Consider the following 27,743-nt stretch of genomic DNA (forward strand, 5'->3'; position numbering starts at 1 on the left):
GGTTGAGAAAGGCTGCTGAGGGGTAAACAAATTACAGTGCCCATAATTCTTTGAGGGGGATGTGGGTGGCTGTGTGGGTTAAACTACAGAGCCTAGGGCTTGCCGATCAGAAAGTCAGCAGTTTGAATCCCCGTGACGGGGTGAGCTCCCATTGCTCGGTCCCAGCTCCTGCCAACCTAGCAGTTCGAAAGCACGTCAAAGTGCAAGTAGATAAATAGGTACCGCTCCAGTGGGAAGGTAAACGGCATTTCCATGCACTGCTCTGGTTCGCCAGAAGTGGCTTAGTCATGCTGGCCACATGACCAGGAAGCTGTACGCCGGCTTCCTCGGCCAATAAAGCATGATGAGTGCCGCAACCCCAGAGTCGTCCACGACTGGACCTAATGGTCAGGGGTCCTTTACCTTTAATTCTTTGAGGGAAATAGTGTGTTTGATATGTGCTTTGAAGGTATATTGTGCATGCAGCCTGACTCTCTAAATCAGAGGTTGGAAGATTGTGGTCCTGAAGATGCTGCTGAGGTACAGTTAGCCTCAACATTGACCATTGGCCATACCGGATGGGGCTGATGGGATTTGGAGTCCAACAACATCTGCGGGGCCCAGATTCAAACTCAGAGGAGCAGTCACTACTTGCTGCTGCTACACCAGAAACAGCAGGATCTGCATAAGAGAAGAAGAAAAGCCCTGAGAGATGGAGGGAGATGGAGCCCAGAAACGATGACAACTGGAAGCCTTTCTGCCACAGCCACGTTTGGTATCACTTCAGAGCTTGGCAAACTTTCAATACTCAAATTCAATTTGGAAGTGTTGAGGCAAACTGTTCTTTTTAAAAAAACAACAACAACACAGTAAACTTCCCTCGTTCTGAATCAGCATGATCAACATCAGTCCCTTTTCTTTCCCCAAATGAGGAAATGTTTGCTTGAGAATTTTAATGTCCTCCGATTTGTAGCTGCCCAAAGAACAATAACATGGAATCTGTTCTCAGCAATAGAAGATCAAATGTCAAACTAAACACGCAACGACCCTCCCTTGTAGGCGAGCTGACGAGACGTGAGAAATTAAGAGCCGACCCAACAAGTGGTTAGGCATGTTTGGGGTTTTTTTTGTTCCCCACCCGCCACCTGTGGAAGCTACAATTCTGTAAAAGGAAACGAAAAATTTCCCATCTTAATGGTAGATGCCTTATTGGGGGAGGGAGCTGTTTTGTTCCTGTGATTGACTGACTTTGACCAACTAGACCGAGCTGTAATTATGGGAAAACAATCAAATCTCTATGTGGAGTTGGTGGCAAACCTGTGTGGCCACTTCTTTGTGTTATAGCAGAACCTGTTTAGCAGCTTCAGTACCAGCGAACCTCCTTTCTGCTGCTGGGTTAAAGAAACGCAAACCTGTACAGCAAGTTTGACCGAAATGCAAAAAAAAAAAAAAAAAAAAGTGTCTTATTGTCTGTGCAAATTTACCCACATTGCTCTCTCCTATCTCTGCCGTGTTCACAACCTCTCTTTTTGTTTCTCTGTCATCATGACTAGATAGAGCGACAAAGTCACAGGTATCAAGGTGGGAAGGGAAGGGGAAGAGAGAGAAGACAGACGAAGAGACGCTCCGGTCTGATGTGAGTATTTGCTATTGCACTTGAGAGATGGGTTTTATCTAGTGACTTCCCTTGCTAGCATAGCATATGGCTTGGGAGGAGGGAACCCAGAACCGATGCTGGCATTGTGCCCATGTAATGCAAACGGATCCAGGAACTGAAGCTAATGCGTGTTCCACAAGGCACAAGCCCTTGAAAATGAAATGTTGGTTTCATTACCTGCTTGGATGGTCAATATATGCTAGATTTGTCTGAGTGGTTCTGTAGGGGTTTGAGAGATATTCGAAATCTGCTGGTATCAGACGTTGCTCGTTGGTTTTGTCAATCTTGCACAATGTTATCACCTATCTGTCCGGCTGTCCACCGTTGGAAACAGGATAGTGGTCTAGGTGGGTCAATCTGACCCTGCAAGGTGATTTCTTCCTTTCTTATTTCTTGCATATGTTTGGAGCACAGATATTCCCTGTTCATGTTAAGGTGATCTTGCCCCTTTTAAGGCGATCTGGCACCGAACCGCTTACTGGTTTTCTCATTCTGCTGGGAAATGGATACAAAAGTTTGCATGCTTTTAAAATGAGTGGCAGTCGGCATTGAAAACAATATTGCACATCCTACACTGTGTGTCTGTAAACGGGGCAAAGTACGGGTGTGGGGGAACGAGCCTTGCATGAAACCAAGAGTCCATCCCCTCTTGTGTGTTTTTTCATAGAGTTGTCCGTCAGCCAGAGGCTTCTAAGAAGCCCACAATAGTGCTCAAAGGCAACTGTCCCTCTCTCAGTATTCCTCTGTCCCAGCAATAAGGGTATACTGCCTCTGAACTTGGGAGCTTCATTGATGACCAAAATAGCCAACTAATAGCAACAACAAAACATCCCTTTCTGCCCAAAGGATAAAGTGTTCAAGCATTAACATGAACAATCTGTTTCAGTCAAAATCAATTCTGATTTAATTTTTAGATTTCAGAGTTTCTATAGCTCAGCTAACATGTGGCGGGGAGCAAGGGTTTTTTGAGTGCTGAGCTCTTGGGGAATATGCATTTATCAGACTCAAAGCACCTGTTTTTTAAGAAAATCACAGGAGGGGTTATAGCTCACTGGTGAAATGCATATTTTGCTTTCCAAAGGTCCCAGGTTCTGCCCCAGGTATCTTCAGGTAGAGCCGTGAAAGATACCTGGGCAGGTGTTGCCATTCAGTGTAGACGAGTGTTTCTCAAACTTGGGTCGCCAGCTGTTGTTGGACTACAACTCCCATCATCCCTGACCGCTGGTCCTGCCAGCTATGGATGATGGGAGTTGTAGTCCAACAACAGCTGGAGACCCAAGTTTGAGAAACACTGGCACTGTAGACCATATTGCACTACACAGACCAATGGACTTCCTATGTGGAAAGGTTGTAGATCAGTGGTAGGGCCCTTGCTTTGAGTGCAGAAGGTCTCAGGTTCAATTTTAGAGACCTCTCTCTAAAATTCTGACTTTGGCATGTCAGCTAACCTGTGTGCTCGATATCGGAATCCAAAGCTGTGGTGAACAGGATTGTTGCAAATCCATACCGGGAGAGGCTGTTCCTTGCAACCTATTTCGTTCTCTGCAGAAATAGCAGCGTCCCCAGTCAGCTGAAACTTCATTCATGGGCAGAAGGGCATGAGTCTTCTGCCAATCAGGATATGCCAAGCATCTGAAGCTGCCTTAGGTGGTGCAATGGGTCAGTGCCTCTGGTTGCTAACCAGAAGGCTGGTGGTTTGAGCCCAGCCACGGATGACTGGGCAGGAATCTTGCAATGCTTTTTTTAAAAAATATGTTTTTTTAAAAAGGATTCCTGCTAATATATAGAATAAGAGAACAAGAAGAACATAAGTTTAAAGAAGATTGGAAAATATTTATTGAATATATGGAGGAAAACTGTGTTTATTTGAAAACGTGGGCAGCATTAAGATAAATTCAACAGCATAAATAAGTTTTGACGGATGTAATAATGGAATACTGAATAGCTTAGTTTATATAAAATATGCAAGGATTTATGTTTTGTAAAATGAACCATGGAATGAGAAGAAGGGAAGTCATTGATATTTTAAATGAATATTCTAAAATGTAAAATAGAAAATTTAATAAAAATAGGGGGTGAAGATTCCTGCATTGCACAGGGTTGGACTAGATGACTCTCAGAGTCCCTTACAACTTTACAATTCTATGGTTCTAAGTCAGACCACTGGTCCATCTAGCCCAGTTCTGTCTACACTGACCATCAGCAGCTCTCTAAGAATTCAGGCAAGGGTCTTTCCTGCTCTGCTACCCAAGGGCCTTTTTAGTGGATGTAGCACTGTGGGTTAAACCTTAGAGCCTAGGACTTGTTGATCAGAAGGTCGGCGGTTCGAATCCCCACGATGGGGTGAGCTCCCGTTGCTCGGTCCCTGCTCCTGCCCACCTACCAGTTTGAAAGCATACCAGTGCAAGTAGATAAATAGGTACCACTTCAGCGGGAAGGTAAACGGTGTTTCTGTGCGCTGCTCTGGTTCGCCAGAAGCAGCTTAGTCATGCTGGCCACATGACCGGCTCCCTCAGCCTATAGAGCGAGATGAGCGCCGCAACCCCAGAGTCGGCCACGACTGGACCTAATGGTCAGGGGTCCCTTTACCTTTACCTTTTACCTAGCCAACCAAACCATCCACACATAAAGCCCAGGCTCCATATTGGAGCTAAAGACACACCCACAAACTCAGTAGCAACTCATTTTCAGAGGCCAACTGTATCTTTGTTCCATTTAGCTGCCATGGTCACGACAGTGAAACCATGCCCTTTGTTTCGAGGGAGGTGGTGTAGAGGCAGTGCGGTGTAGTGGTTAGCATGTTGGACTAGGACCTGGGAGACCAAGGTTCAAATCCCCATTCAGCCACAAAGCTGGCAGGGTGACCTAGGACCAGTCGCCCTCCTCCCCCAGCCGAAACCACCTCACAGGGTCATTCCTCATGAGAAGGGGGGAATCTTGTACACCTGCTTATACTCCTTGGGGGCGGGGGAGGTGGGGTATATATATATAAAATAAATGAATTTAAGAATTGACACAAGCTCTCTCCCCCCCAAAGCAGGTTATTTTGCCCTCTCCTTAATTCTGTCCCTTTCCACTCATCTTCTGTGATCGCCGAGTTTAGATCCTGGGATGATAGCTCAGTTGGTGGAGCAGGAGTCTCTTGGGGTCGTGAGTTCAAGCCCCACATGGGGCGAAAGATTCTTGCATTGCAGTGGGTTGGACTTGTGGTTGGTCCCTTCCAACTCTGCCGTTCTATGATTCTATGATCCACCCTGTCCATCTCTTTGGCTTGATCAGGGCTTGGTTTCAGAAGCAACCGGTCCTGCCGCATTGCGAGTTAGCATGAGTTTTTGGGATGAGGAGGCGGTGGCTCTTGTTGCTTACTCTGGTTCTGAGACTGGCCCTGCAGCTTTCTCTCTCCATCTTGCCTGCCTGGATATCGTTAAGGCAAAAGGGTTGCCCTAGCGCTATAGGCCGTGCCGAGAAAGAGAAAATGCACTGGGTGGGGACCCACGAAATGAGGCCGGTAGTCTCTGCTCTACCTGCTGGGTGACTACTTGGTGCAAGCTGCCTTGATCAACTGCCTCCGTGATGGTGTTGCAGCCAGCTAGCCATCTGCAGCGAGGCAGCTAACGCACATAGCAAGCCACATGCCATTAAGCTCCTTTGCCCATCCACTTCATAAAAAGTGTCAGCGCCAACGAAACACCGGTAGGTAAAGGAATTGGGCAGCGGAGAGATTTGATTCCATTGGCATTTAAAGGTGAATCTGTCAAATTCTCACCTCTTGCAACCGAAACACAACCACCCTTCAAATTTCGCATTTATCCCAATTTTGCAAACAGTGTTTGACAAAATGTACGGCTTAGGGGGGGGGAATGTGCATCGCCATGAACATATTGATGAAAATAACATACAAAGGCACTACAAATTGCTTGCAGAAATGTGTGCATCAGTCTAAACTACGTACACAAATGTCTTATTGGGAGAAATTCCCACTAAAAGGCTGGTGAGTTCTCATGAGAGTTTTTTGGGCTTTTTTAATCAGAAGAACTGAATTTAAGATTGACGGGGGGGAAATGATTAAGATTAACATTCAAAAAACCCTGACCTCCAAGCAGCACTTATTTATTTATCAAAAGTTACATGTGCAGCTAATTAAACTTGCTCCCAAATATTGTAATGCTGTAGTGCTAAAATGAGAAGTATCAACTAGCACAGGATTTGGGGTTGGTTTTTTTCAAGTAACAGTATCTTTTTAGAAAATAATAATAACTGTGCAACATTCAGAAATGCCACTAGTCCTCAGTGTGCCAAACTGTGTTGTATTGGTGCCAGGGAGTGCTGAATGTTTTCCAGTACACTAGGGAAGCTCGAAGCAGCAAATAATTCTGATTGCCTTGCTAGAAATGCAGATTGTAGACAATTTGAGAAGGAGGATGTGTCTACCATTTGTGCAAGTCTTTCAAACAGCTACAGACTGGGCAGGCACTACTGCCCCGTTCACAAAAACAAACCCAGCAGGGTAAACATTGATGCCCCGGGGTGTGATCCCACACTGCTGTGGTGTTCATTTTATTTATTATTGCATTTAGTGTAGTGGTTAGGAGCGGTAGTCTCATAATCTGGGGAACCGGGTTTGAGTCTCCGCTCCTCCACATGCAGCTGCTGGGTGACCTTGGGCCAGTCACACTTCTCTGAAGTCTCTCAGCCTCTCTCACCTCACAGAGTGTTTGTTGTGGGGGAGGAAGGGAAAGGAGAATGTTAGCCGCTTTGAGACTCCTTTGGGTAGTGATAAAGCGGGATATCAAATCCAAACTCTTCTTCTTCTTCATGTCCTCCATGTGCAATACGCGGGTCTCCCCCTTCAACAACAACCCTGTGAGGTAGGTTAGGCAGAGAGCTAGGCCACTCAACACTAAACATCAGGGGGAACTTTCTGGAGATAAGAGCTGTTCAGCTACCTTGGACTCCCCTTCCTTGGAGGTCTTCAAGCAAAGGATGGATGGCCATCTGTCAGGGATGCTTTCGTTTCCTGCATTGCAGGGGGTTGGACTGGATGACCCTCAGGGTCCCTTCCAACTCTACAATTCTATGATTCTACCCCCTGAGCTTCACGGCTGAGGATGGGTTTGAACCCTGGTCTCCCAGGTCCTTGTCCAAGACTCTAATCACTGCAGTGAACAAGGGACGTGGATGGTCTCTGTCTCCTATTATCAACCAGGCAGGTAAGAAGCTAGTCCTGTCCGTGTGAGTCACACCTATACCATAGTGTCCCTGGGATAGCACAGTGTGAAAGTGGTTCACATACCCCAGTGGGAAGAGGGCCTTGATATGTGTTCAGCCTCAGCTCTGGATCCTGCTAAACCAGAATCACTTGCGGTTGTAGCTTCTTCATTTGCATAGTCACAGAGCCAGGTTGCTTTGGCAAGCCTGCGACTTTCCTGTTTAAAAAGCCATTATTACTGGTCTTGTTCCACTGTTACTCTTCCTCCACAGTTCATGTCCTTATTGCCAATTAAAGGTGGTTGTGAACATTGAACCCTGTTGGGTGTTTTGTGCAAGAACAGTCCTATCAGGCAGTGTAACCTTTTTGATCTTGCTTTTCCCCTTTCTGCACAAAATCTCAGTTGGTTTATGTAAGAGGAGCAATAATGCGCTATACATGTGGATTCCAAATCAGGTCAAGTTAAAATAGAATGTAGACATATGTGCCAAGCAGTAACATCCCAATAAAAGTATAATGAACAAATTAAAGCATGCAAAATGAAAAGAAGGGGGGAAATCCATTATTAATAGCTCCTAGAGAGCCACTAGGTGAAATACTTACTTGCCCATTCCCCCAACCCTCGAAAAACAGCCAGGAAGATAAGGAAGAGCTCAGAATATCCCTATGCTATTCACACAGTCCATGTTTAAAAATAACATACCACTGGGGCACTGAAGATTTTCCAACATTTCTCAGATGAAAATAGGGAGACCTTGAGCCAATTGCAACCTCTCCACTGAACCTACCTCACAGGATTGTGTACGACACCTTCCACAGATAAATGGAATGAAGTAAGATTTTAGCTGTAAGCTGCCTTAAGTCCCTGTCAGGGAAATAATTAATAATAATAATAATAATAATAATAATAATAATAATAATAATAGAAACTGTGAGAATGATCAGGAACAAACCAGGGAGTAAATCCTATTGAACTCAGTGGCACTTCAAGGTAAAGGGACCCCTGACCATTAGGTCCAGTCGTGACCGACTCTGGGGTTGCGGCGCTAATCTCGCTTTATTGGCCGAGGGAGCCGGCGTACAGCTTCCAGGTCATGTGGCCAGCATGACTAAGCTGCTTCTGGCAAACCAGAGCAACGCATGGAAACGCCGTTTACCTTCCCGCCGGAGTGGTACCTATTTATCTACCGTATTTTTCGCTCTATAAGACGCACCAGACCACAAGACGCATCTAGTTTTTGGAGGAGGAAAACAAGAAAAAAAATATTCTGAATCTCAGAAGCCAGAACAGCAAGAGGGATTGCTGTGCAGTGAAAGCAGCAATCCCTCTTGCTGTTCTGGCTTCTGGGATAGCTGTGCAGCCTGCATTCGCTCCATAAGACGCACACACATTTCCCTTTACTTTTTAGGAGGGAAAAAGTGAGTCTTATAGAGCAAAAAATACAGTACTTGCACTTTGGCATGTTTTCGAACTGCTAGGTGGGCAGGAGCAGGGACCGAGCAACGGGAGCTCACCCCGTCGTGGGGATTCAAACCACCGACCTTCTGATTGGCAAGTCCTAGGCTCTGTGGTTTAACCCACAGCGCCACCCACGTCCCACAGTGGGACTTAGTGCTGAGTAAAAATGCTTAGGATTGCAGTATAAGGCTTCACAGCCTTCACCCAGTTACCTGGTAGCAAGCTCCATTGAAAAATTAACTCCCCACATTTTCTAAGAAATGGCTGGCTACTGCAATGTTGCAATTAAAGAATTTAAAGTGGTTTGGTGACCTTTTCCTCCAAAATTATTGGAAGGGCTTCACCATTTCCTTCATTTGGCGTAAGGCTTTTATTTTCCATATAAACAGAACTCCGTTTTTTTGCATCTACACCCACCCCACTTTTAATTGCTCTGTGAGACATGGGAGGAAGTCGGGGGGAGGAAAACTGGGACACTCCAGGATCAAATCAGAAACCAGGACAGCTTCTGTAATTCTGGGACTGTCCCTGGAAAATCTTGGAGGGTCTGGCCCTGTGGACCTTGCAACATTAGGGCGATTTCAGAGATGGAGCAGAGATTTGCCCACCTTAAAACCAGACTGTGCCAGCTGTCCCCATAAAGCAGCATGATTTGCCAATGTGTGCAGCGGCAAATGTTTGTCTCCATGGAGTGGGGAGAGATTTTTTCGCCTGCACAGGAAGTTTCAGATAAAAGCAAAAGAACTAGCTGGGCTGGTATTTTGGTTCCGGATTTTTTTTTCTTTCTTTCTGGTCAGTTGGCAAGACTAAGGAGCTTGTAAATAAAAAAAAATGCACCCTTTATTTGTCCAGGGCAGCGAAAGGATCATGTCTGGAACTCGCAGTTCTGTGTTCATTTGATTAAGCCACACCTCAGCCGCCCCTGCCCTCCAGGCAACCTGCGGTAGGGCATGGACGGTGGCATAGCCAGGAACCATTTCTTCCTGAGCTGTCACTCCATGCAAGACACACCACAATGCATGTGCACACGTTTCGATACAGCTCACTTGGCATACAGAAACTTGCACAGCCATTCCGAGACACGGAGGACTTCATCTGAGCCAGAGCTCGTGGCTAATAATAATAATAATAACAATAATTTATTATTTGTACCCCGCCCATCTGGCTGGGTTTCCCCAGTCACTCTGGGCGGCTTCCAACAAAGACCAAAAATACACTAAAATGTCATGCATTAAAAACTTCCCTGAACAGGACTGCCTTCAGATGTCTTCTGAATGTCAGGTAGTTGTTTATCTCTTTGATATCTGATGGGAGGGCGTTCTACAGGGCGGGCGCCACTACCAAGGAGGCCCTCTGCCTGGTTCCCTGTAACCTCACTTCTCGCAGTGAGGGAATCACCAGAAGGCCCTCGGCGCTGGACCTCAGTGTCTGGGTAGAACAATGGGGGTGGAGATGCTCCTTCAGATATACTGGACCGAGGCCGTTTAGGGCTTTAAAGGTCAGCACCAACACTTTGAATTGTGCTCGGAAACATACTGGGAGCCAATGTAGGTCTTTCAGGACCTGTGTAATATGGTCTCGGCAGCCGCTCCCAGTCACCAGTCTAGTTGCCGCATTCTGGATTAGTTGTAGTTTCCAGGTCACCTTCAAAGGTAGCCCCACATAGAGCGCATTGCAGTAGTCCAAGTGGAAGATAACCAGAGCATGGACCACTCTGGCATTGCATGGAATCGCCGTTTACCTTCCTGCTGGAGCGGTACCTATTTATCTACTTGCACTTTGACGTGCTTTCGAACTGCTAGGTTGGCAGGAGCTGGGACCGAGCAACGGGAGCTCACCCCGTCGTGGGGATTCGAACCGCCAACCTTCAGATCGGCAAGTCCTAAGCTCTGTGGTTTAACCCACAGTCCCACCTGCGTCCCCTGGGGGCAAGTAGCGCAAGTGGAAATCCTTGCACAAACGAGACAACTCCGTTGGATGTAGCACTAGGCACTGGCTTTGATCAATAGAGAAAACAGCTACAACTTCCATTATGCATTGTTTTCTGCGAGCATTGGCGTTGGCAGAGAACGGGTTTTAGAAAAACTTTTCATTTTTGCATTCTCCACTAGGAAAGGCCCATTTGGGCTTAGATGGTTAGCAAGACAAAACATCCTTGCTTGCCCCCACCCTACCCCCACCCCAGAAGTAACTTACTGCACCTATCAGACACCATTCTTATAAATTATGCTTAAGACAAAGGGCAACTCAATTAAGGACCTCATTATTTGCCTTGGGCCCAGAACTCATAAATAAATCCTCTTTATTTGCATGATCATTATATAAAATGGGGGGGCACTGACCCGTCATCACTCAGGAGTGGTTGCAAGTTTATGAGGATATCATTGCAATTCATTTCCAGGGATAATTTGTTTCTCTGCCATTGATTATACGATCCTGTTATCTCGGTTTATAGAATGGAATATGCATCAGGCAAAACAGAGTAAGCAAGGCGGTACTTTGCCATTTCTAAGGGAGACACTTCTCGGTTTGCTGATGCGTTCCAAAACAGAAATCTATACCCTTGCTTTAGCAGGTATTTGTCCTCATTTGCACCACAGAATCTATCTATGCACTGCCTTAAGGTGTCTTGGTAAAGGTTTAACTACCTTCCCCTTGTCTCTTTTTGCCCTCACATTCCAACATGACCTTTGCTCATGACCTTTGCTCCTCCAATGCTACCAATCCGGAATATCTCCTGTTTCCTTAAACTACTAGCTAAGTGGTGGCTAATGGGCAGCACAGTTTCAGTCAAAGGTCCTTCCCATCTCCTGCTAGCTAGTCCTTTTAGCTAGCAAACAGAAGAACGTAAGTCCACACCATACATTTAAAGCACATTTAAAGCAAATGATTTCTCCTAAAGGATCCTGGGAACTAGAATCGACCCCTTGCAGAACTACAGTTCCTTGCACCCTTAAACTACAGTTCCCAGGATTTGGGAGGGGAGGGAGCTGTGTGCTTTGAATGCATTGTATGGAAGTCACTTTAGCCTAACTGCCAAGAACTAAGGGTGAATTTTCAGGCAGGTGGGAACTGGAAGAAGGGAAAGATTAACCCTCTCCTCTCCACATACTGATCCCCACCACACCCAAGTGTGGTATGTTATGAAGTGTAGATAATGCGTGTGCAGATTAAATGAATGAAGTTCTTTCTTTCTTTTTTTCTTTTCTTTTCTTTTCTTTTCTTTTCTTTTCTTTTGCAAGAGCACCACTTGGCTGACGAGAGTCATCCTTCCTGTTTAGCAACCAGCTATCAAATGACTTCTCTGTGTAACATAACACACCACAATTTCATTCGGAAGCCAGGAAACTTCTCCGCTACGGCAAGATTAGGAAAGACCTGGTGAAAATGCCACAAAAGCAATCCCTGGAGAATGATTAACGGGCCTCTGAGTTGCTTGAGTGGTGTTGTGTGTGCATGTAGAAAACTTCAAGATCCTTTTCTAAAAGAAAAAGAAACAGCCCCTTACTGAACCTACAGGTGCATGTGCTACCTTTAAGTAAGCCCTGGGTGTCAGGAAGGTGGAGCTCCAGGCACAGGTATCAATGCAATTTGAGCTTCCTGGAAAGATCTGCCTTCGTGAAAGCCTTTCCCATCAGAGCCTGCCAATGGTCCTGAATGGGACTTGCAAAGCCTCTGAAACTAATGACACCTTTGGAAAACCACCGGAGAAATAAAACACCACTTAAGGGTAATGATTAAGGCAGGTGTCCAAAGGACATCTGTGCAAACGCAATACTTGCCTGTGAGAAGCGGGTAGTTTAGAATGTAATCCAGCTCATTAAGTTTATTTCGGGCTTCAGAGCCATTTTCCTGTTCACCTATGGCGAGCAAAAGTCTTTCTCTAGGCGACTAGGTAATGATGCAGTTTTTAAAATAGATTTTGATACAATCTGAGCACTGATGAGTTGCTTGTTTTTGTTTTTAGAATACTGCAGATGTGCTGCACCGGACGGAAACAAGTATAGGGAGGCAGCTGGGCCAGTAAACTTTGAGAGAGGGTGGTTAGGAGCCATTGCACACTTATTTACAAGATTGGCTGTGCCACACCTTGCGGCTGTCATTTTGTGACATGCCTTGCCGCTAGAGCAGCCATTTCATGCCTGATGCCCATGGCATTTCCTCAAAATTCCAAATGTGCTCATGGGCCCAGACACATTGAAACATTCGCCTCCTGATTTTCCTAAGGCTCCACCTCCTTACTCCATTCATATACAGTGGTACCTCAGGTTACATACGCTTCAGGTTACATACGCTTCAGGTTACAGACTCCACTAACCCAGAAATAGTGCTTCAGGTTAAGAACTTTGCTTCAGGTTGAGAACAGAAATCGTGCTCCGGCGGCGCGGCAGCAGCAGGAGGCCCCATTAGCTAAAGTGGCACTTCAGGTTAAGAACAGTTTCAGGTTAAGTACGGACCTCCGGAACGAATTAAGTACTTAACCCGAGGTACCACTGTACCAGTTGGCAACTGCATATGCTGTTACCGAAGAAAGCTTAATGTGATAAGTCTACAAGGTCATTTCTAAGTTAGAAGCCCATGAGAAACCTCATTTGTGAACAAAATGTGTGTGCCTAAACAGCCTCGGTCCTGTATACCTGAAGGAGCATCTCCACCCCAATCATTCAGCCTGGACACTGAGATCCAGCTCCGAGGGCCTTCTGGCGGTTCCCTCACTGTGAGAAGTGAGGTTACAGGGAACCAGGCAGAGGGCCTTCTCGGTAGTGGCACCCGCCCTGTGGAACGCCCTCCCTTCAGATGCCAAGGAAATAAACAACTATCTGACTTTTAGAAGACATCTGAAGGCAGTCCTGTTTAGGGAAGTTTTTAATATTTAATGCTGTATTGTTTTTAACACTCGATTTGGAGCCACCCAGAGTGGCTGGGGAAACTCAGCGAGATGGGCGGGGTATAAATAAAAAATTATTATTATTATTATTACTACATTATTTTTTAGCACAGAAAGAAGGGCCGTGCACGTGTTTATTGGGGGTGGGTGGGGTTAGGCTTAATAAACTCTGGCGCAATGAATTAGCCGGAAGTTTGATGGTTTGAGCCCACCCAGGGACAGCTGTGGGCAGAATTCCTGTATTGCAGGGGGTTGGACTAGATGACCCTCGGGTCCCTTCCAATTCTACGATTCAATGCAGTCGGAGCTACATTATTAAAAACCCAGTTTGACCCGTTTGATATTATTCATTACGTTTATTCATGCTTTCATTATAGACTACAAACTGGATGGTAGAGAAAAAACTGAACAGGAAGCACCTGGTTTCATTTCCGCCCCGCCAAGTTGGGCGCACCCCCGTGACCACACGGAGATCATGGCCGCAGAAAACTTTGCTGAATTCTTGAACAAACTGAAGGAATTGCATGAGAAGGAAGTCCAAGGTAAGAGAGGCATTTTAAAAGAAGATTTTTTTTTTTTAAAAGGGTCAGTGCTTAATTCAGGAAGAGAAACATGGTCAGCAGAACTTCTGGTTAGGTAAATACAGCAAGGGTGGGGAACTTCAGATACAGGGGCCAAATTTAGCCCTTCGTGCATGTTACAAATATTATGCCTGAATGTATCCTTTCGACTTGACAGCTCAGGGAAGATACCTAGCTTTAAAAATTACAGTGGTACCTCCAGTTAAGAACTTAATTCGTTCTGGAGGTCCGTTCTTAACCTGAGGTACCACTTTAGCTAATGGGGCCTCCCGCTGCCACCGCGCCACCACCACACGATTTCTGTTCTCATCCTGAAGCAAAGTTCTTAACCCAAGGTACTATTTCTGGGTTAGCGGAGTCTGTAACCTGAAGCATCTGTAACCTGAAGCGTCTGTAACCCGAGGTACCACTGTATTTGGGTGTTGCCCTGACGCATCTGTCTATGCTAATCTTGTGTAACCCTCCCCTTTCTGACATTTTAGTGATGTAGCAATGATGTATTGACGATGCTGTGCAAACTGTATTCTGGGATATGGTGGGAAAGTTTTAAAAGTGAATGTCGCCCCATGTTCAGGGTTCTTACTGCTGTTGGAACCTGCTGCGCAACAATGAAGGATCTAAGTCTATTGACTGCTGTTTTGCTCCAAATTGCTTGGCTGGAATTTCCTTCTTTTACTGACCGCATGGACCCACAGGGGACTTGGACCCCGATGAGCTGGGCTGCTGAGTAGTCTCTCAACCCAGAATTTTCTTTAACAGACACCTCTTCCCAAGATGCACCTTTCACTGCCTCTGCTTCACCACCACTGCCATAAACCAGTGGCATAGGGTGGTGGGCTGACGGGGCATTTTTTGAGGGGTCTACCATGCCAGGGCAATGGACCAGCCTCCACTGGTGCCAGCCTGAATGAAAGCCGCCTTTACCAACATGCTTTAGGCTTATCATGTGACAGTGTCATGTGACATGCAGCGAGGATCCAGAGTCTCATGCAAATGTTCTTTTAACTCTTTCAGGCCTGCAAACAAAACTGAACGAGCTCACCAATGAGAGATGCCGGTGAGTGAAGCACATACTATGCTCTTTTTTGCTGTGGCGACTGGGGCTAAGATGGACTTGAGGCCAATTCAGAAAATCTGGGGCCGGTTCACGCAATATGCCCCCCCCCAAGACAATTGTCGTGGGAACACATTCAGAGCTGTGGCTGGGTTCATACAAAATGGCGGAGAGAACATGGCTGCCACAGGTGCTTTGACAGTGGAGAGCAGTTTTTCAGCGCCTGTTCCTTATGCGCTTTCTTCAGCATGGATTATGCTACAAACTTCCATCAGTCTATTTGTCCACATAGGAAGCATGGGGTGGGGTGTCAGGATGGCCAAATGGTCTTGGGTGTTGCGTTCAGGTCCCTTTCGTCCTCAGAGGTGCGGATTTGAATCCCACTGCTAACAACAATTTGTTTGGGGTTGTAGCTCAGTGGCAGAAGGCCCCAAATTTAATCCCACATTTAAACCCTGCCAGTCAGTGTAAACCAGATGTGGGGAACATTTGACCCTCCAGATCATGGGCAGGCAAACTAAGGCCTGGGGGCCGAATCCGGCCCAATTGTCTTCTAAATCCAGCCCATGGACAGTCCGGGAATCAGCATGTTTTTACATGAATCACATGTGTCCTTTTATTTTAAATGCATCTCTGAGTTATTTGTGGGGCCTGCCTGGTGTTTTTACATGAGTAGAATGTGTGCTTTTATTTAAAATGCATCTCTGGGTTATTTGTGGGGCATAGGAATTCGTTCTTTTTCTTCCTTCTTCAAAATATAGTCCAACCCCCCACAAAGTCTGAGAGACAGTGGACCAGCCTCCTGCTGAAAAAGTTTGCTGACCCCTGCTCCAGATGTTGCTGACCTTCCATCAGTCACAACAAGCATGGTCAATGGCCAAGGCTGTTGGGAATTCTAGTTCAGCAGCAGCTGGAGGGTCAAAGGTTCCCCAGGTATGAACAGTACTGAGCAAGCTGGATCAACACTGCGACTCTGTCTATAGTAGCTTACTATGTTGTTTAAGGGTGTGGGAATCTGCTGACCTCATTTTGCTCCTTGTGTTCTCCCTGAATCAGAGACACCCAGAGAATCGAAGAGCTGTTCGCCAAAAACCACCAGCTACGAGAGCAACAGAAAGTCCTAAAAGAGAACGTGAAAGTGTTGGAAAACAGGTACATCAGTTCAGGGGCTAGCTATGCCAACCCAGCTTTTTCTGCTGCCCACCAATGCCACTACCATCAGCAGCCTCAATTGCCATCTGAGGATGCTTGAGAAATAAGATCACTGTGAATTCCAGTACGCACTTAACTGATCCCCAGAGATGTAGATTAGGCATGCCACAGGTTCTCCATTCATGCTATGCATAGTAATGTAGCACATCTCTTTTTTTCCCTTGACCTTTTGGCCTTACTTTGTAAAAGGCTTCTGTTTTTATTTCTCTTTTCTCTCTGTATTCAAGGTATACACACCTTCCCAATTAGTTACAGGTAGGTAGCCATGTTGGTCTGCCGTAGTCAAAACAAAATAAAAAAAATTCCTTCCAGTGGCACCTTAGAGACCAACTAAGTTTGTTATTGGTATGAGCTTTCGTGGTATCTGAAGAAGTGTGCATGCACACGAAAGCTCATACCAGTAACAAACTTAGTTGGTCTCTAAGTTGCTACTAGAAGGAATTTTTTTATTTTGTTTCTTCCCAATTAGGGGATACTTGGTGCATCTCAGATAGCAGCCTATAGCCCATGAGTCCAAAAGACACACTCTTTATTTATATTCCCATACCAAGCTATTTAAAAAAATTAATATTGATTAAAGTATAAATATAAATGAATCCCTCTTCCCCTTTGAACAGTATTTCAGTATTCAGATTACATTTATCAGCGCAATACAGTCTACAAATAGGCTTAAGAATCTTCTTTTCAAACATAACATTCAGTCTTCTGTAATATATATATAACACTAATTTTTCCTTTACAGAGTTCATTTTTTTTTTATAACCTGTAATTGAAACAAATGACTCCATTCCTTAGATCCACATTCCATTTTTCTTAATTCATCTCACCCTTATTCAATTGATCCTATTTTCCCTTTAAAAGGCCAAACATTGCTGGAACTGCTCTGCCAGATTCCTGGCATATTTATTTTTTAAATAAACCCATATCAGTCCACTTGCCCATCTTTCTTTGACTCCCTCGGGGCTGTTTTTGGAGGATTCTCCCCCCGGATTTCTTTGCACCCCTGAAAACCTCGAAGCTCGCAAATGGTGCTGGGGTTTTTTCTTTTATAAGTTGTGGCACTCACAGCCCAAACATTGATTCATTTATTTATTTTATTGCACTTATGTGCCACCTTTTCCTCTAGTGAGCTCCAGGGGGTATACATGGTTCTTCCCTTCCTCATTTAATCCCCTCCACAACCCTGAGAGGTAGGCGAGGCTGAGAGGCAGTGACTGGCCCAAAGTCACCCAGTGAGCTTCACAGCCAAGTGAAGAAGAAGAGTTTGGATTTGATATCCCGCCTTTCACTCCCTTTAAGGAGTCTCAAAGCGGCTAACATTCTCCTTTCCCTTCCTCCCCCACAACAAACACTCTGTGAGGTGAGTGAGGCTGAGAGACTTCAAAGAAGTGTGACTGGCCCAAGGTCACCCAGCAGCTGCATGTGGAGGAGTGGAGACGCGAACCCGGTTCCCCAGGTTACGAGACTACCACTCTTAACCACTACACCACACTGGCTCTCGATTTGGGGATTTGAGCCCTGGTCTCCTGGGTCTTAGTCCTGTCAGGAGTTCAGCCTACACTCGAGTAGGACCCTGGCAGAGACATATGCCTGACTGGCATGTTCTCTCCCTCCTGGTCGATCGTTTGGGAGCTTCAAAAGCTTTCTTTTGCCCGAACATCACAGTGACCGATGCCAACAGACATCGGCACACTTAGGGATCCACAGAGTCTTCGCAGTTTGCGTAACAGACCTCAGCAACTCAGCATTTTGGCTAATCTACTTTATTTACATATAAACACACACAGAGCACTGCAAAATGGCTCCCTCTCTCTCTGGCATCAGACAGCAAAGAGGAAAAAGAACAAAGGACAGTAGTCCCACTTCACGGAAGACAGTAGCACAAACATCCTGTCTCTGTCACTTCCCACTTTGTGGAGTCAAAACATACACCGTCATGTGATAGACAAAAATCCCATGAATGCAATCACGGAGCAGGAATTCCAGCACTCTAACCACTGATCCACACTGGCTCTCATTGGAAATCAGAAACTTTGGAAATACAGTGGTACTTCGGGTTACATACACTTCAGGTTACATACGCTTCAGGTTACAGACTCCGCTAACCCAGAAATAGTACCTTGGGTTAAGAACTTTGCTTCAGGATGAGAACAGAAATCGTGCTCCAGCGGCGCGGCAGCAGTGGGAGGCCCCATTACTAAAGTGGTGCTTCAGGTTAAGAACAGTTTCAGGTTAAGAACGGACCTCCAAAACTAATTAAGTACTTAACCTGAGGTACCACTATAGAAGGAATGACTAAGTGTGATGGGTGTGTGTCTTTCAGGCCATCATTCCAGGACACCTTCTCTGCTCAAAAGATGTGACTTTCTCGTACCTTTTATCATATGTGGAATAATGTACAATAATGTGGAATAATGTACAATAGGAACCATTGAGGGGAAGGTGGGAAGTCCAGAGATTTGGAGAAATCTCTAAATAAGGATATGTAATTTGGATTGTTATAAACTAATATTTGTAAAATCAAATAAAAATTATTACAGAAAAATAAAAATCAAGAGGTGACGTTCTCCTTGTCTCTGAATTACCTTTTAAAGGTTGCGAGCTGGTCTCTGCGACAGATGCCAAGTGACCCAGGAGCTTGCGAAGAAGAAGCAACGCGAGTTTGGCAAGGCCCATTTCCAGAGCCTTCAGCACATCTTCATCCTCAGTAAGCGCGGAGGAAATCTGGTGTCTCCTCACAGTCAGAGAGAGCGATGCACGAGAGTTGGGTCCATTTCTCTTTATTTAGTAAAGAATGGGTGGAACATTGTCCTTGAAGCTCAAGTAGGGGGATTCAACATCGGGAGATGGTTGCAAAATGCCACCTGTGTATGCCCACTTCTGAGCGTTAGAAATCAGAGAATGCGTCCGGCTTCACCTAATACCTCTTCCTCTTCTCCGTTACAGGTAATGAAATGAACAAGGTGAGAGAGGAAAACAAGAGCCTGAAAGAAGAAATTAAGAGGCTCTGCGGCACAGAGTAAGTTCTTCACAACACGTGGTTTTTTTAAAAAAAAATATTATAAATATCAATACATTACAAGAGCTGTACACACTTGACATTACATTACATATATTACATACAAAACACACATCACATATCTCACCCCTTCCACCTACCTACCAACAAAGACACCGACATACTGTGGTTATTGACTTCCAACCAGTCTCATTGTGTAATTTTGTCAGTCTTTAATCTATGTGCATTACATATTGGTTATTATGTTTATCCTTTATGATGATTACCCGTACTTCCTTTCTCTAGTCTAACTTTTCTCTTCCTCCCTTTCTCTCGTCTAACTTCTCTATTTATTAGATTTATTTATACTTCTGTCAGGAGTATATAGGTTTTCTATATAGGTTTTGAGATAATCATTAAATATTGACCAATCCTTGTTAACTCTTTGTGTGGTGTTTCCTCTTAATCTCCCAGATAATTTTGCGAGCTGTGAGTATTCAATCATTTTTTCTAACCAGCCAGTTTTTGTGGGAATATTGTTACTTTTCCAACTTTTGGCTATTAGCGTCCTTGCTATGGTGGTAACGTATATAAATATAGGTCAGGCAGTTTTTGTAATTTCTCGTGACATAATACCAAGTAAAAATGCCTCAGGTTTTTTGTTGAATTAAAATTTAAACATTTTTTAAAATTTCATTATAAAAAACCTCCCAGAATTCTCTTATTTTCTGGCACTCCCACCACATGTGGATAAACGTGTCTATTCCTTCTTTACACCTCCAACAAGTAGTTGTGTTCTTCTTATATATCTTTGCCAATTTGACCGGGGTTAAATACCACCTGTATTGCATTTTCAGTACGTTTTCTCTTAAATTATAACACAGAGTGAATCATCTTCGCAACACATTTAAAGCAGTATCATATCACTTTGAAGGAGTTGTGGCTTCTCCCCAAGAAGCCCAGACACAGCTCCCTCCTTGCAATGTGTCCATTTATTAAATAAATAAAACAATAGGTCATGCCTCTGCACCATGAACCTATCACCAGGCCGTGATGACAGAAGATTTCACCTGAAGTCCGTTAGCTGAACAGCATTATAGAGCACAGAAGTGCATTTGTTTTGCAGAGAACCTCTGCTATTGAAGGTAACCATAGCGACCAGCAGGTGGAGCTTTTGCATTACTTACGTCTAGACTAAGGAATTCCTGGGAGCTGCAGTGATGGGAATGAGACGAGAAGTTTGACTAGCTGCCATTTCCTTCGTGTCCCTGTTTTTTCTTTTTCTTTTTTTTTTTAAATATTTTTTATTGCGTTTTTTCCAGATAGAGATACAAAGTCAGATATACAAAGAAATAACAAAGAAGAAAAAAGAAAAAAAAGAAAAAATCATCTTTTCAAAACACTTTTCCATAACCAACCGGACTTCCCCGCGTCTCCCTCACCGTGCATTCTTTACAATAAAATTTTTCAGCAAATTATAACCTTAGTTCGTGTATTTTTTTGCTCTTTCAGATAGTTATAATTTATGTTTAAAATACTTATTGTCTATTTACACTAAAAACATGTATAGTATTATTTTAAACATTTAATCCTTTCATTCATATAACTTAGCTTACCATACCTTAATCTTATTGCTGGAGCTAGATTTCCCTAATCATGCGAATTCTTAACATTCATATAACTTATAAAATTTTTGTAAATAATCTTTATATTTTTTCCAATCCTCCTCCATTGCTTCTTCTCCCAAATCTCGGATCCTGCCAGTCATTTCGGCCAGCTCCATATAGTCCATCAGTTGCGTCTGCCACTCTTCCAGTGTGGGTAAATCCTGAGTCTTCCAGTATTTTGCGATGAGAATTCTTGCTGCTGTAGTTGCGTACATAAAAAAAGTTTTATCCTTCTTTAACACCTTCTGGCCGACAATGCCCAGGAGGAAGGCCTCTGGTTTCTTGGGAAAGGTGTACTTAAACACCTTTTTAAACTCATTATAGATCATTTCCCAGAAAACCTTCACTTCTGGGCAAGTCCACCAAAGGTGAAAGAATGTCCCTTCAGCCTCCTTACATTTCCAACATTTATTATCAGACAAATGATATATCTTAGCCAGCTTGACTGGGGTCATGTACCACCTGTATATCATTTTCATAATATTTTCTTTCAAGGCATTACATGCCGTGAATTTCATGTCAGTGGTCCATAACCTTTCCCAGTCTTCAAACATAATGTTGTACCCAATGTCCTGAGCCCATTTTATCATTGCTGATTTGACTGTCTCATCCTGAGTGTTCCATTTAAGCAGTAAGTTATACATTCTCGAAAGTACCTTAGTCTTTGGTTCCAACAATTCTGTCTCTAGTTTCGATTTTTCCACCTGGAAACCTCTTTTTTTATCCACCTTAAAAACCTCTTGAATTTGAGCATAATGAAGCCAATTTTGCACCTTATTCTTTAATTTCTCATAACTCTGCAGCCTCCAAGTTTCTCCAACTTTTTCTATAATTTCCCCATATTTCAACCAACCAACCTCCATATTGGGTTTTTTCCAAGCCTTAGCCTCTGCTGGTGATAACCACCTCGGAGTCTCACTTTCTAGTAAGTCCTTATATTTTGTCCAGACCATAAATATTGATTTTCTGACAATATGATTTTTAAACATTTTATGAACCTTTGCCTTGTTGTACCACAAATATGCATGCCAACCAAAAGCATTGTCAAACCCTTCCAGATCTAGGACATCGGTGTTCTCAAGAAGTAACCAATCCTTCATCCAGCAGAAGGCCGCAGCTTCATAATATAATCTCAGGTCCGGCAGGGCAAACCCTCCTCTTTCTTTTGAATCAGTTAGTATTTTAAACTTTATCCGGGGCTTTTTGCCCTGCCAGACAAACTTAGATATATCCTTCTGCCACTTTCCAAAACATTCCACTCTGTCCACAATCTGTAGGGCCTGAAACAAAAATAACATTTTCGGCAATACATTCATTTTTATAGCTGCAATTCGACCCAACAAGGAAAGTTTCAATCTTGACCAAATTTCCAAATCTTTTTTGATTTCCGACCAACATTTTTCATAATTACCTTTAAATAAATTCAGATTTTTAGCAGACAAATGAACCCCTAGGTATTTCACTTTTTTTACCACGCTTAGTTCTGTCTCCTTCTGAAACCCATCTATTTCTGAAGATGTCAAGTTTTTTCCCAGAACCTTGGTTTTTTGCTTATTCAACTTAAATCCCGCCACCCGACCAAACTCATAAATCAGTTCTAATACTCTTTTTGTACTAGATTCTGGCTCCTGTAATATCAAAACCAAATCATCTGCAAAAGCTTTCAATTTATATTGTTTCACTCCGACCTGTATTCCTTGTATCGACCGGTCCTCCCTAATCATGTTCAATAGCACCTCCAGGACTGAAATAAATAATAGAGGGGATAGGGGGCACCCCTGTCGTGTCCCTTTTTCAATTTTGAACTCATCTGTCACCACATTGTTCACTATCAGTTTAGCTTTTTGCTCAGAGTAAATTGCTTCTATTCCATTTTCAAACCCCCGTCCCACTCCCATCCCTTCCAAGTTTCTCTTCATAAACATCCAAGAAATGTTATCAAAGGCCTTCTCTGCGTCAATAAAAATTAACACAGCTTTCGTATTAATATTAGTTTGTAAAAGTTCCAAAATATCAATAATGTTCCTGGTATTATCACTCAGATGTCTCCCTGGGAGAAAGCCCGCCTGGTCCTTGTGAATTACTTCATTAAGTATTTTTTTAAATCTGCTTGCCAAAATATCAGCAAAAATTTTGTAATCCACATTTAGGAGTGAGATGGGACGGTAGTTCTTAAGCTGAGTCTTTTCAGTTTCCAATTTAGGTATCAATGTGATGAAAGCTTCTTTCCACGTTTCCGGTGCCCTCCTCCCCTCCATAATCTGATTACAAACCTCCATTAGTGGTTGTATCAAGTAATCTTTTAATGTCTTATAATACTTGGAGGTAAGTCCATCTGGACCTGGAGATTTGCCTATTTCCATATTCTGAATGGCACCCTCAATTTCCTGTTGTGTTATTCTGTAGTTCAAGATTGTCCTCTTCTCCTGAGATAGTTTTGATAAACCATTAACTTTTAAAAATTGGTCTATCTCAGACACTTCCTGAGGCCCTCGTGTCCCTGTTTTTTCTTGCAACGGATAATTCTGAACAATTATTGTAAGCTGCCTTGTTGAGGAGAGATGATAACTGCTGAAAAGTGGGCTTTAAATGTTATAGGTAAAGATTAAGACTTGTTGTTGTTTAGTCGTGTCCGACTCTTCATGACCCCATGGACCAGAGCACACCAGGCACTCCTGTCTTCCACTGCCTCCCGCAGTTTGGTCAACTCATGCTGGTCGCTTCGAGAACACTGTCCAACCATCTTGTCCTCTGTCATCCTCTTCTCCTTGTGCCCTCCATCTTTCCCAACATCAGGGTCTTTTCCAGGGAGTCTTCTCTTCTCATGAGGTGGCCAAAGTATTGGAGTCTCAGCTTCAGGATCTGTCCTTCCAGTGAGCACTCAGGGCTGATTTCCTTAAGAATGGATAGGTTTGATCTTCTTGCAGTCCATGGGACTCTCAAGAGTCTCCTCCAGCACCATAATTTAAAAGCATCAATTCTTCGGCGATTAAGATTAAGACAGGCATCCCCAAATTTGGCCCTCCAGATGTTTTGGGACTACTATTCCCATCATCCTGATCACTGGGTCCTGTTAGCTAGGGATGATGGGAGTTGTATTCCCAAAACATCTGGAGGGCCGAGTTTGGGGATGCCTGGATTAAGAGGATTCTAGCGTTCACTCCTCATGCAAATGGTGCAATTCAGTCATAGAATCATAGAGTTGGAAGAGACCACAAGGGCCATCGAGTCCAACCCCCTGCCAAGCAGGAAACACCATCAGAGTCAGGTGCCCGCGTCCCTGCTGTAGTTTCTTTTTTCATTCTTTTTTCCTTTGTGTTTCCACAGGGACAGACAGAAGCCTCTGAGAGGGTCGTCGAGAGAAGGGAGCTCCAACCCCAACTCCCCACTGCCCTTGATCTCCACACAGAGCAGGAAATCCAGCGCTGAGAAATCCACAAGCCGAGAAGCAGAAGACGAGTATGACGAACCGTTCGGCCGTCCGCTGGCAGGAGGCATGTTCTCCTGGGGCTGGCCCCAGTTTGCTCTGCGGCAGGGCTAGGGAACCCTTCTAGGCCCAGGGCAGAATTGCCCTCGTAGGCAACCTCCTGAGGTGCTCAGCGGTGGGGGCTGGCACCCATTGGAACTGGTAGAGCATAAGGCAGAGAGGTCAACAGTAAGTGGAGTCAAAGCAATGACAGACTAATAATAATAATAATAATAATAATAATGTATTATTTATATCCCGCCCATCTGGCTGGTTTCCCCAGCCACTCTGGGCAGCTCCCAAGAGAATATTAAAAACACGATAAAACATCAAATGTTAAAAGCTTTCCTTCAGATTTCTTGTAAAAGTCAGGTAGTTATTTATTTTCTGGACATCTGGTGGGAGTGTGTTCCACAGGGCAGGAGCCACTACCAAGAAGGCCCTCTGCCTGGTTCCCTGTAGCTTCACTTCTCGCAGTGAGGGAACCTCCAGAAGGCCCTCAGAGCTGGACCTCAGTGTCTGGGCAGAACGATGGGGGGTGGAGATGCTCCTCCAGGTATACTGAGAAGATTCATTCTCATTTTGTCTCCATCCTCTTCCCTGCTGAGGTCTTTAAGGGCAACACTGAGCCTGTGGGAGAAGAAGTTGGCAGCCACTGGTGGCCCCTAGACTGCATGTCAGTAAGAAGGCAGGCAGGCAGGGGCTGGTTGAGGATGGTGGGGCAATGCGCCATTTGCCCTAATGTAGACTTCCTGTAGGCATCTTGTTGGCCACCATGAAAACAGATTGCTGGACTAGATGGGCCTTTGGACTTTGGTTCTTAAGTTCTGAGGATGGCAGACCAGATTTGGATGGGTCCTCTACATTCCAACATATGGCCCACGTTGGGCAAAAGTTTCCGGCATTGCAGGGGGCTGAACTAGACGGCCCTCGTGGTTGCTTCCAACTCACGATTCTATGATTCTTTGAAACATCCGGTCCTCTCTTCCCTTCTTCCAGATCAGTCTCCAGGACAGAGAAGCTCCCCAAGTAGCAGGGTCTCTCCGAACATCCTTCTCCAGGGAGAACGTGCTGTGGAGATGGTAAGCATTGCCCTAGCTAACTTGTTATTCTCTATCTTTCCAAAACCAGAAGAAAGAGGAAGGCAATGGATGAAGCAAGGCTGTTGAGACCCATTTGAAGGGCCCGGGCCTGTTTTCAGCTCCGGAGGCCTTGGCAGCTGTTGTAAACAAAATCTACCCTTTTTCCCTTATGGGGTATCCAAGAGCCCGTATAGAGTTCTTACGTGGGTTCGCTATTGATAGGAGAAAATAACAGAGGCCAACCAGAGAATATTTAAAAGCAAAGCAGCTAGTAAGCCTGATCTTTATTGATCTGTTGCAACAGGGTGCTCCCCTCACACGCAGGAAAGGAGGAGGACCCCCAAACAAAGGTCTGTCTGCCCTTATATAGACAATTTAAATTCCCTGCCCTGGAGCTCAAGACCACCCCTCCATACATCATACATACATCACAGAAGGGGTGTAACCCAAGGCCACCCCCCACAAACATCATACCTACATCACAGAAAAGGTGGTCTACAACAGAAATCTGAATGTTGTTGTTTTTCCTGTCTGCCAGGTTATCTGATAATGCCTTATCTGATTGGCTTTCCTGGTAGTCTTTCACCCTTTGAGATGGTGATTTCCCAATTCCTGAGACAATGGGAAGGTCCCTCACCCCCTCACCCCTTGCAGAGCAAACATTTGGTCAGTCTGGGAGTCAAAATGGTTTCAAGTCGGTCTTCCTGTGCTGATCTATGTACATGCTTGGTTGGTACATTTATGAAAATTTATTATAAATAAGACCTTAAATTTTATTATTACACAGCCTCACGCTACTTTTTGAGCCTGGGATGTGGGATCGGACTTGCAAAGCGGTGCAGCATGAGGAGAAAAATGCACCCTAAAAAAAAATATGCACCCAGGGCCATAGCCCCCCTCACCCCTCCTATACCTCTGGCCCTGCCTCTTGAAAATGTTGAACGAGACTTCACCACTCTGTTCAGCCTCCTCTTTTTGCCTCCTTCCCCCAGACAATGCAGGGGTGAAATAATGCAACAAAGCCTTTCTCCTCGTCCTGTCTCCCCTCTGTTATTAGCATTCTTCACAGAGGATAGCCAACCAGTTGCACGGAACAATTGCGTTACTGAGGCCCGGCTCGAGATCCTGCTCTCAGGAAAGAGATTGCCCAGGAAGTCCCGTCCCACCCCCTGCGAGTGAAACGCCCCCACCCCCAGCATCTGATCGAATTCCCAGCTTTGAAGCGTAAGTAAGAACTCAAGAAACGGCCTCGGTCCAGTATACCTGAAGGAGCATCTCCACCCCCATCGTTCTACCTGGACACTGAGGTCCAGTGCCAAGGGCCTTCTGGTGGTTCCCTTGCTGCGAGAAGTGAGGTTACAGGGAACCAGGCAGAGGGCCTTCTCGGTAGTGGCGCCCGCCCTGTGGAACGCCCTCCCATCAGATGTCAAAGAGAACTACAACTACCAGACTTTTAGACGACATCTGAAGGCAGCCTGTTTAGGGAAACTTTTAATGTTTGATGCATTAGGTAAAGGTAAAGGGACCCCTGACCATTAGGTCCAGCCATGGCCGACTCTGGGGTTGCGGCGATCATCTCGCTTTATTGGCCGAGGGAGCTGGCATACAGCTTCCGGGTCATGTGGCCAGCATGACTAAGCCGCTTCTGGCGAACCAGAGCAGCGCACGGAAACGCTGTTTACCTTCCCGCCGGAGTGGTACCTATTTATCTACTTGCACTTTGACGTGCTTTCAAACTGCTAGGTTGGCAGGAGCAGGGACCGAGCAACGGGAGCTCACCCCGTCGCGGGGATTCAAACTGCCAACCTTCTGATTGGCAAGTCCTAGGCTCTGTGGTTTAACCCACAGCGCCACCCTCGCCCCATTGTTTGATGCATTACATTATTTTAATATTGTGTTGGAAGCCGCCCAGAGTGGCTGGGGAAACCCAGCCAGATGGGCAGGGTATAAATAATAAATTATTATTATTATTATTATTATTATTATTATTATTATTATTGGCAGTCTAGGGTGCGTGAGCTACAAAGGCCTGCCTGGTCTCTCCAAGAATATCCCAGGCCTCTCCCTTGCATTTTCAGCTTTCATCTGAAAGGGTGGGAAAACAAGTTTCTGGACCCTTTGATTTTGGTGGCATACAGAAAAAGTGATCACCGGGGTAAAGAGGGAAACATCCTTGCCACTGGCTTGCAGAGGGAGAAAAGAAGGACAAATCACCATGTGAAACAGCTTTTAGATCTAGATTCCAGTATCGCTACAGCCCACACATCTTATTGAAGTGCTTGCAATGGGATGTGTCCAGTGTGTTGAAACGTGACCAGTGAATTCAGGTCCCACACAGGTGTTGATAACGTAACTGGTTTATTATCAGGGGTTATATACAGATTTTTGGCATGGCTTCTATTACAGGCCTGCAGCAGGATTTCTCCCAGGACAAAACAAAGGTGAGAGAGGAGTCGGGAAACTAGATGTTGTTAAAGGAACAATGCGCTGT

The 27,743-nt window shown here is 44.8% G+C and overlaps 1 protein-coding gene across 2 annotated transcripts in view; it reads left to right on the top strand.

Moving 5' to 3' along the window:
* Nucleotides 1-1,451: 1,451 nt before the first annotated feature.
* RBBP8NL (RBBP8 N-terminal like) overlaps nucleotides 1,452-27,743 on the top strand; it is a 37,756-nt gene continuing 11,464 nt past the window's right edge. Inside the window, exons 1-9 of one of the 2 annotated variants that reach the window (XM_081011174.1) lie at nucleotides 1,452-1,615; nucleotides 13,570-13,734; nucleotides 14,788-14,830; nucleotides 15,884-15,979; nucleotides 18,634-18,746; nucleotides 18,986-19,058; nucleotides 24,032-24,198; nucleotides 25,170-25,252; nucleotides 26,310-26,476. In XM_081011174.1, the coding sequence (XP_080867300.1) occupies nucleotides 13,668-13,734; nucleotides 14,788-14,830; nucleotides 15,884-15,979; nucleotides 18,634-18,746; nucleotides 18,986-19,058; nucleotides 24,032-24,198; nucleotides 25,170-25,252; nucleotides 26,310-26,476 (809 nt within the window). In that variant the 5' untranslated portion in view covers nucleotides 1,452-1,615; nucleotides 13,570-13,667. Of the gene's footprint in view, nucleotides 1,616-9,563; nucleotides 9,586-13,569; nucleotides 13,735-14,787; nucleotides 14,831-15,883; nucleotides 15,980-18,633; nucleotides 18,747-18,985; nucleotides 19,059-24,031; nucleotides 24,199-25,169; nucleotides 25,253-26,309; nucleotides 26,477-27,743 lie in introns of those variants that run through there. The other variant, XM_081011173.1, reaches the window with a different exon arrangement.

The sequence above is a fragment of the Podarcis pityusensis genome (assembly GCF_964106645.2).
Source record: "Podarcis pityusensis genome assembly, chromosome: 6".
Classification (NCBI taxonomy): Eukaryota; Metazoa; Chordata; class Lepidosauria; order Squamata; family Lacertidae; genus Podarcis; species Podarcis pityusensis.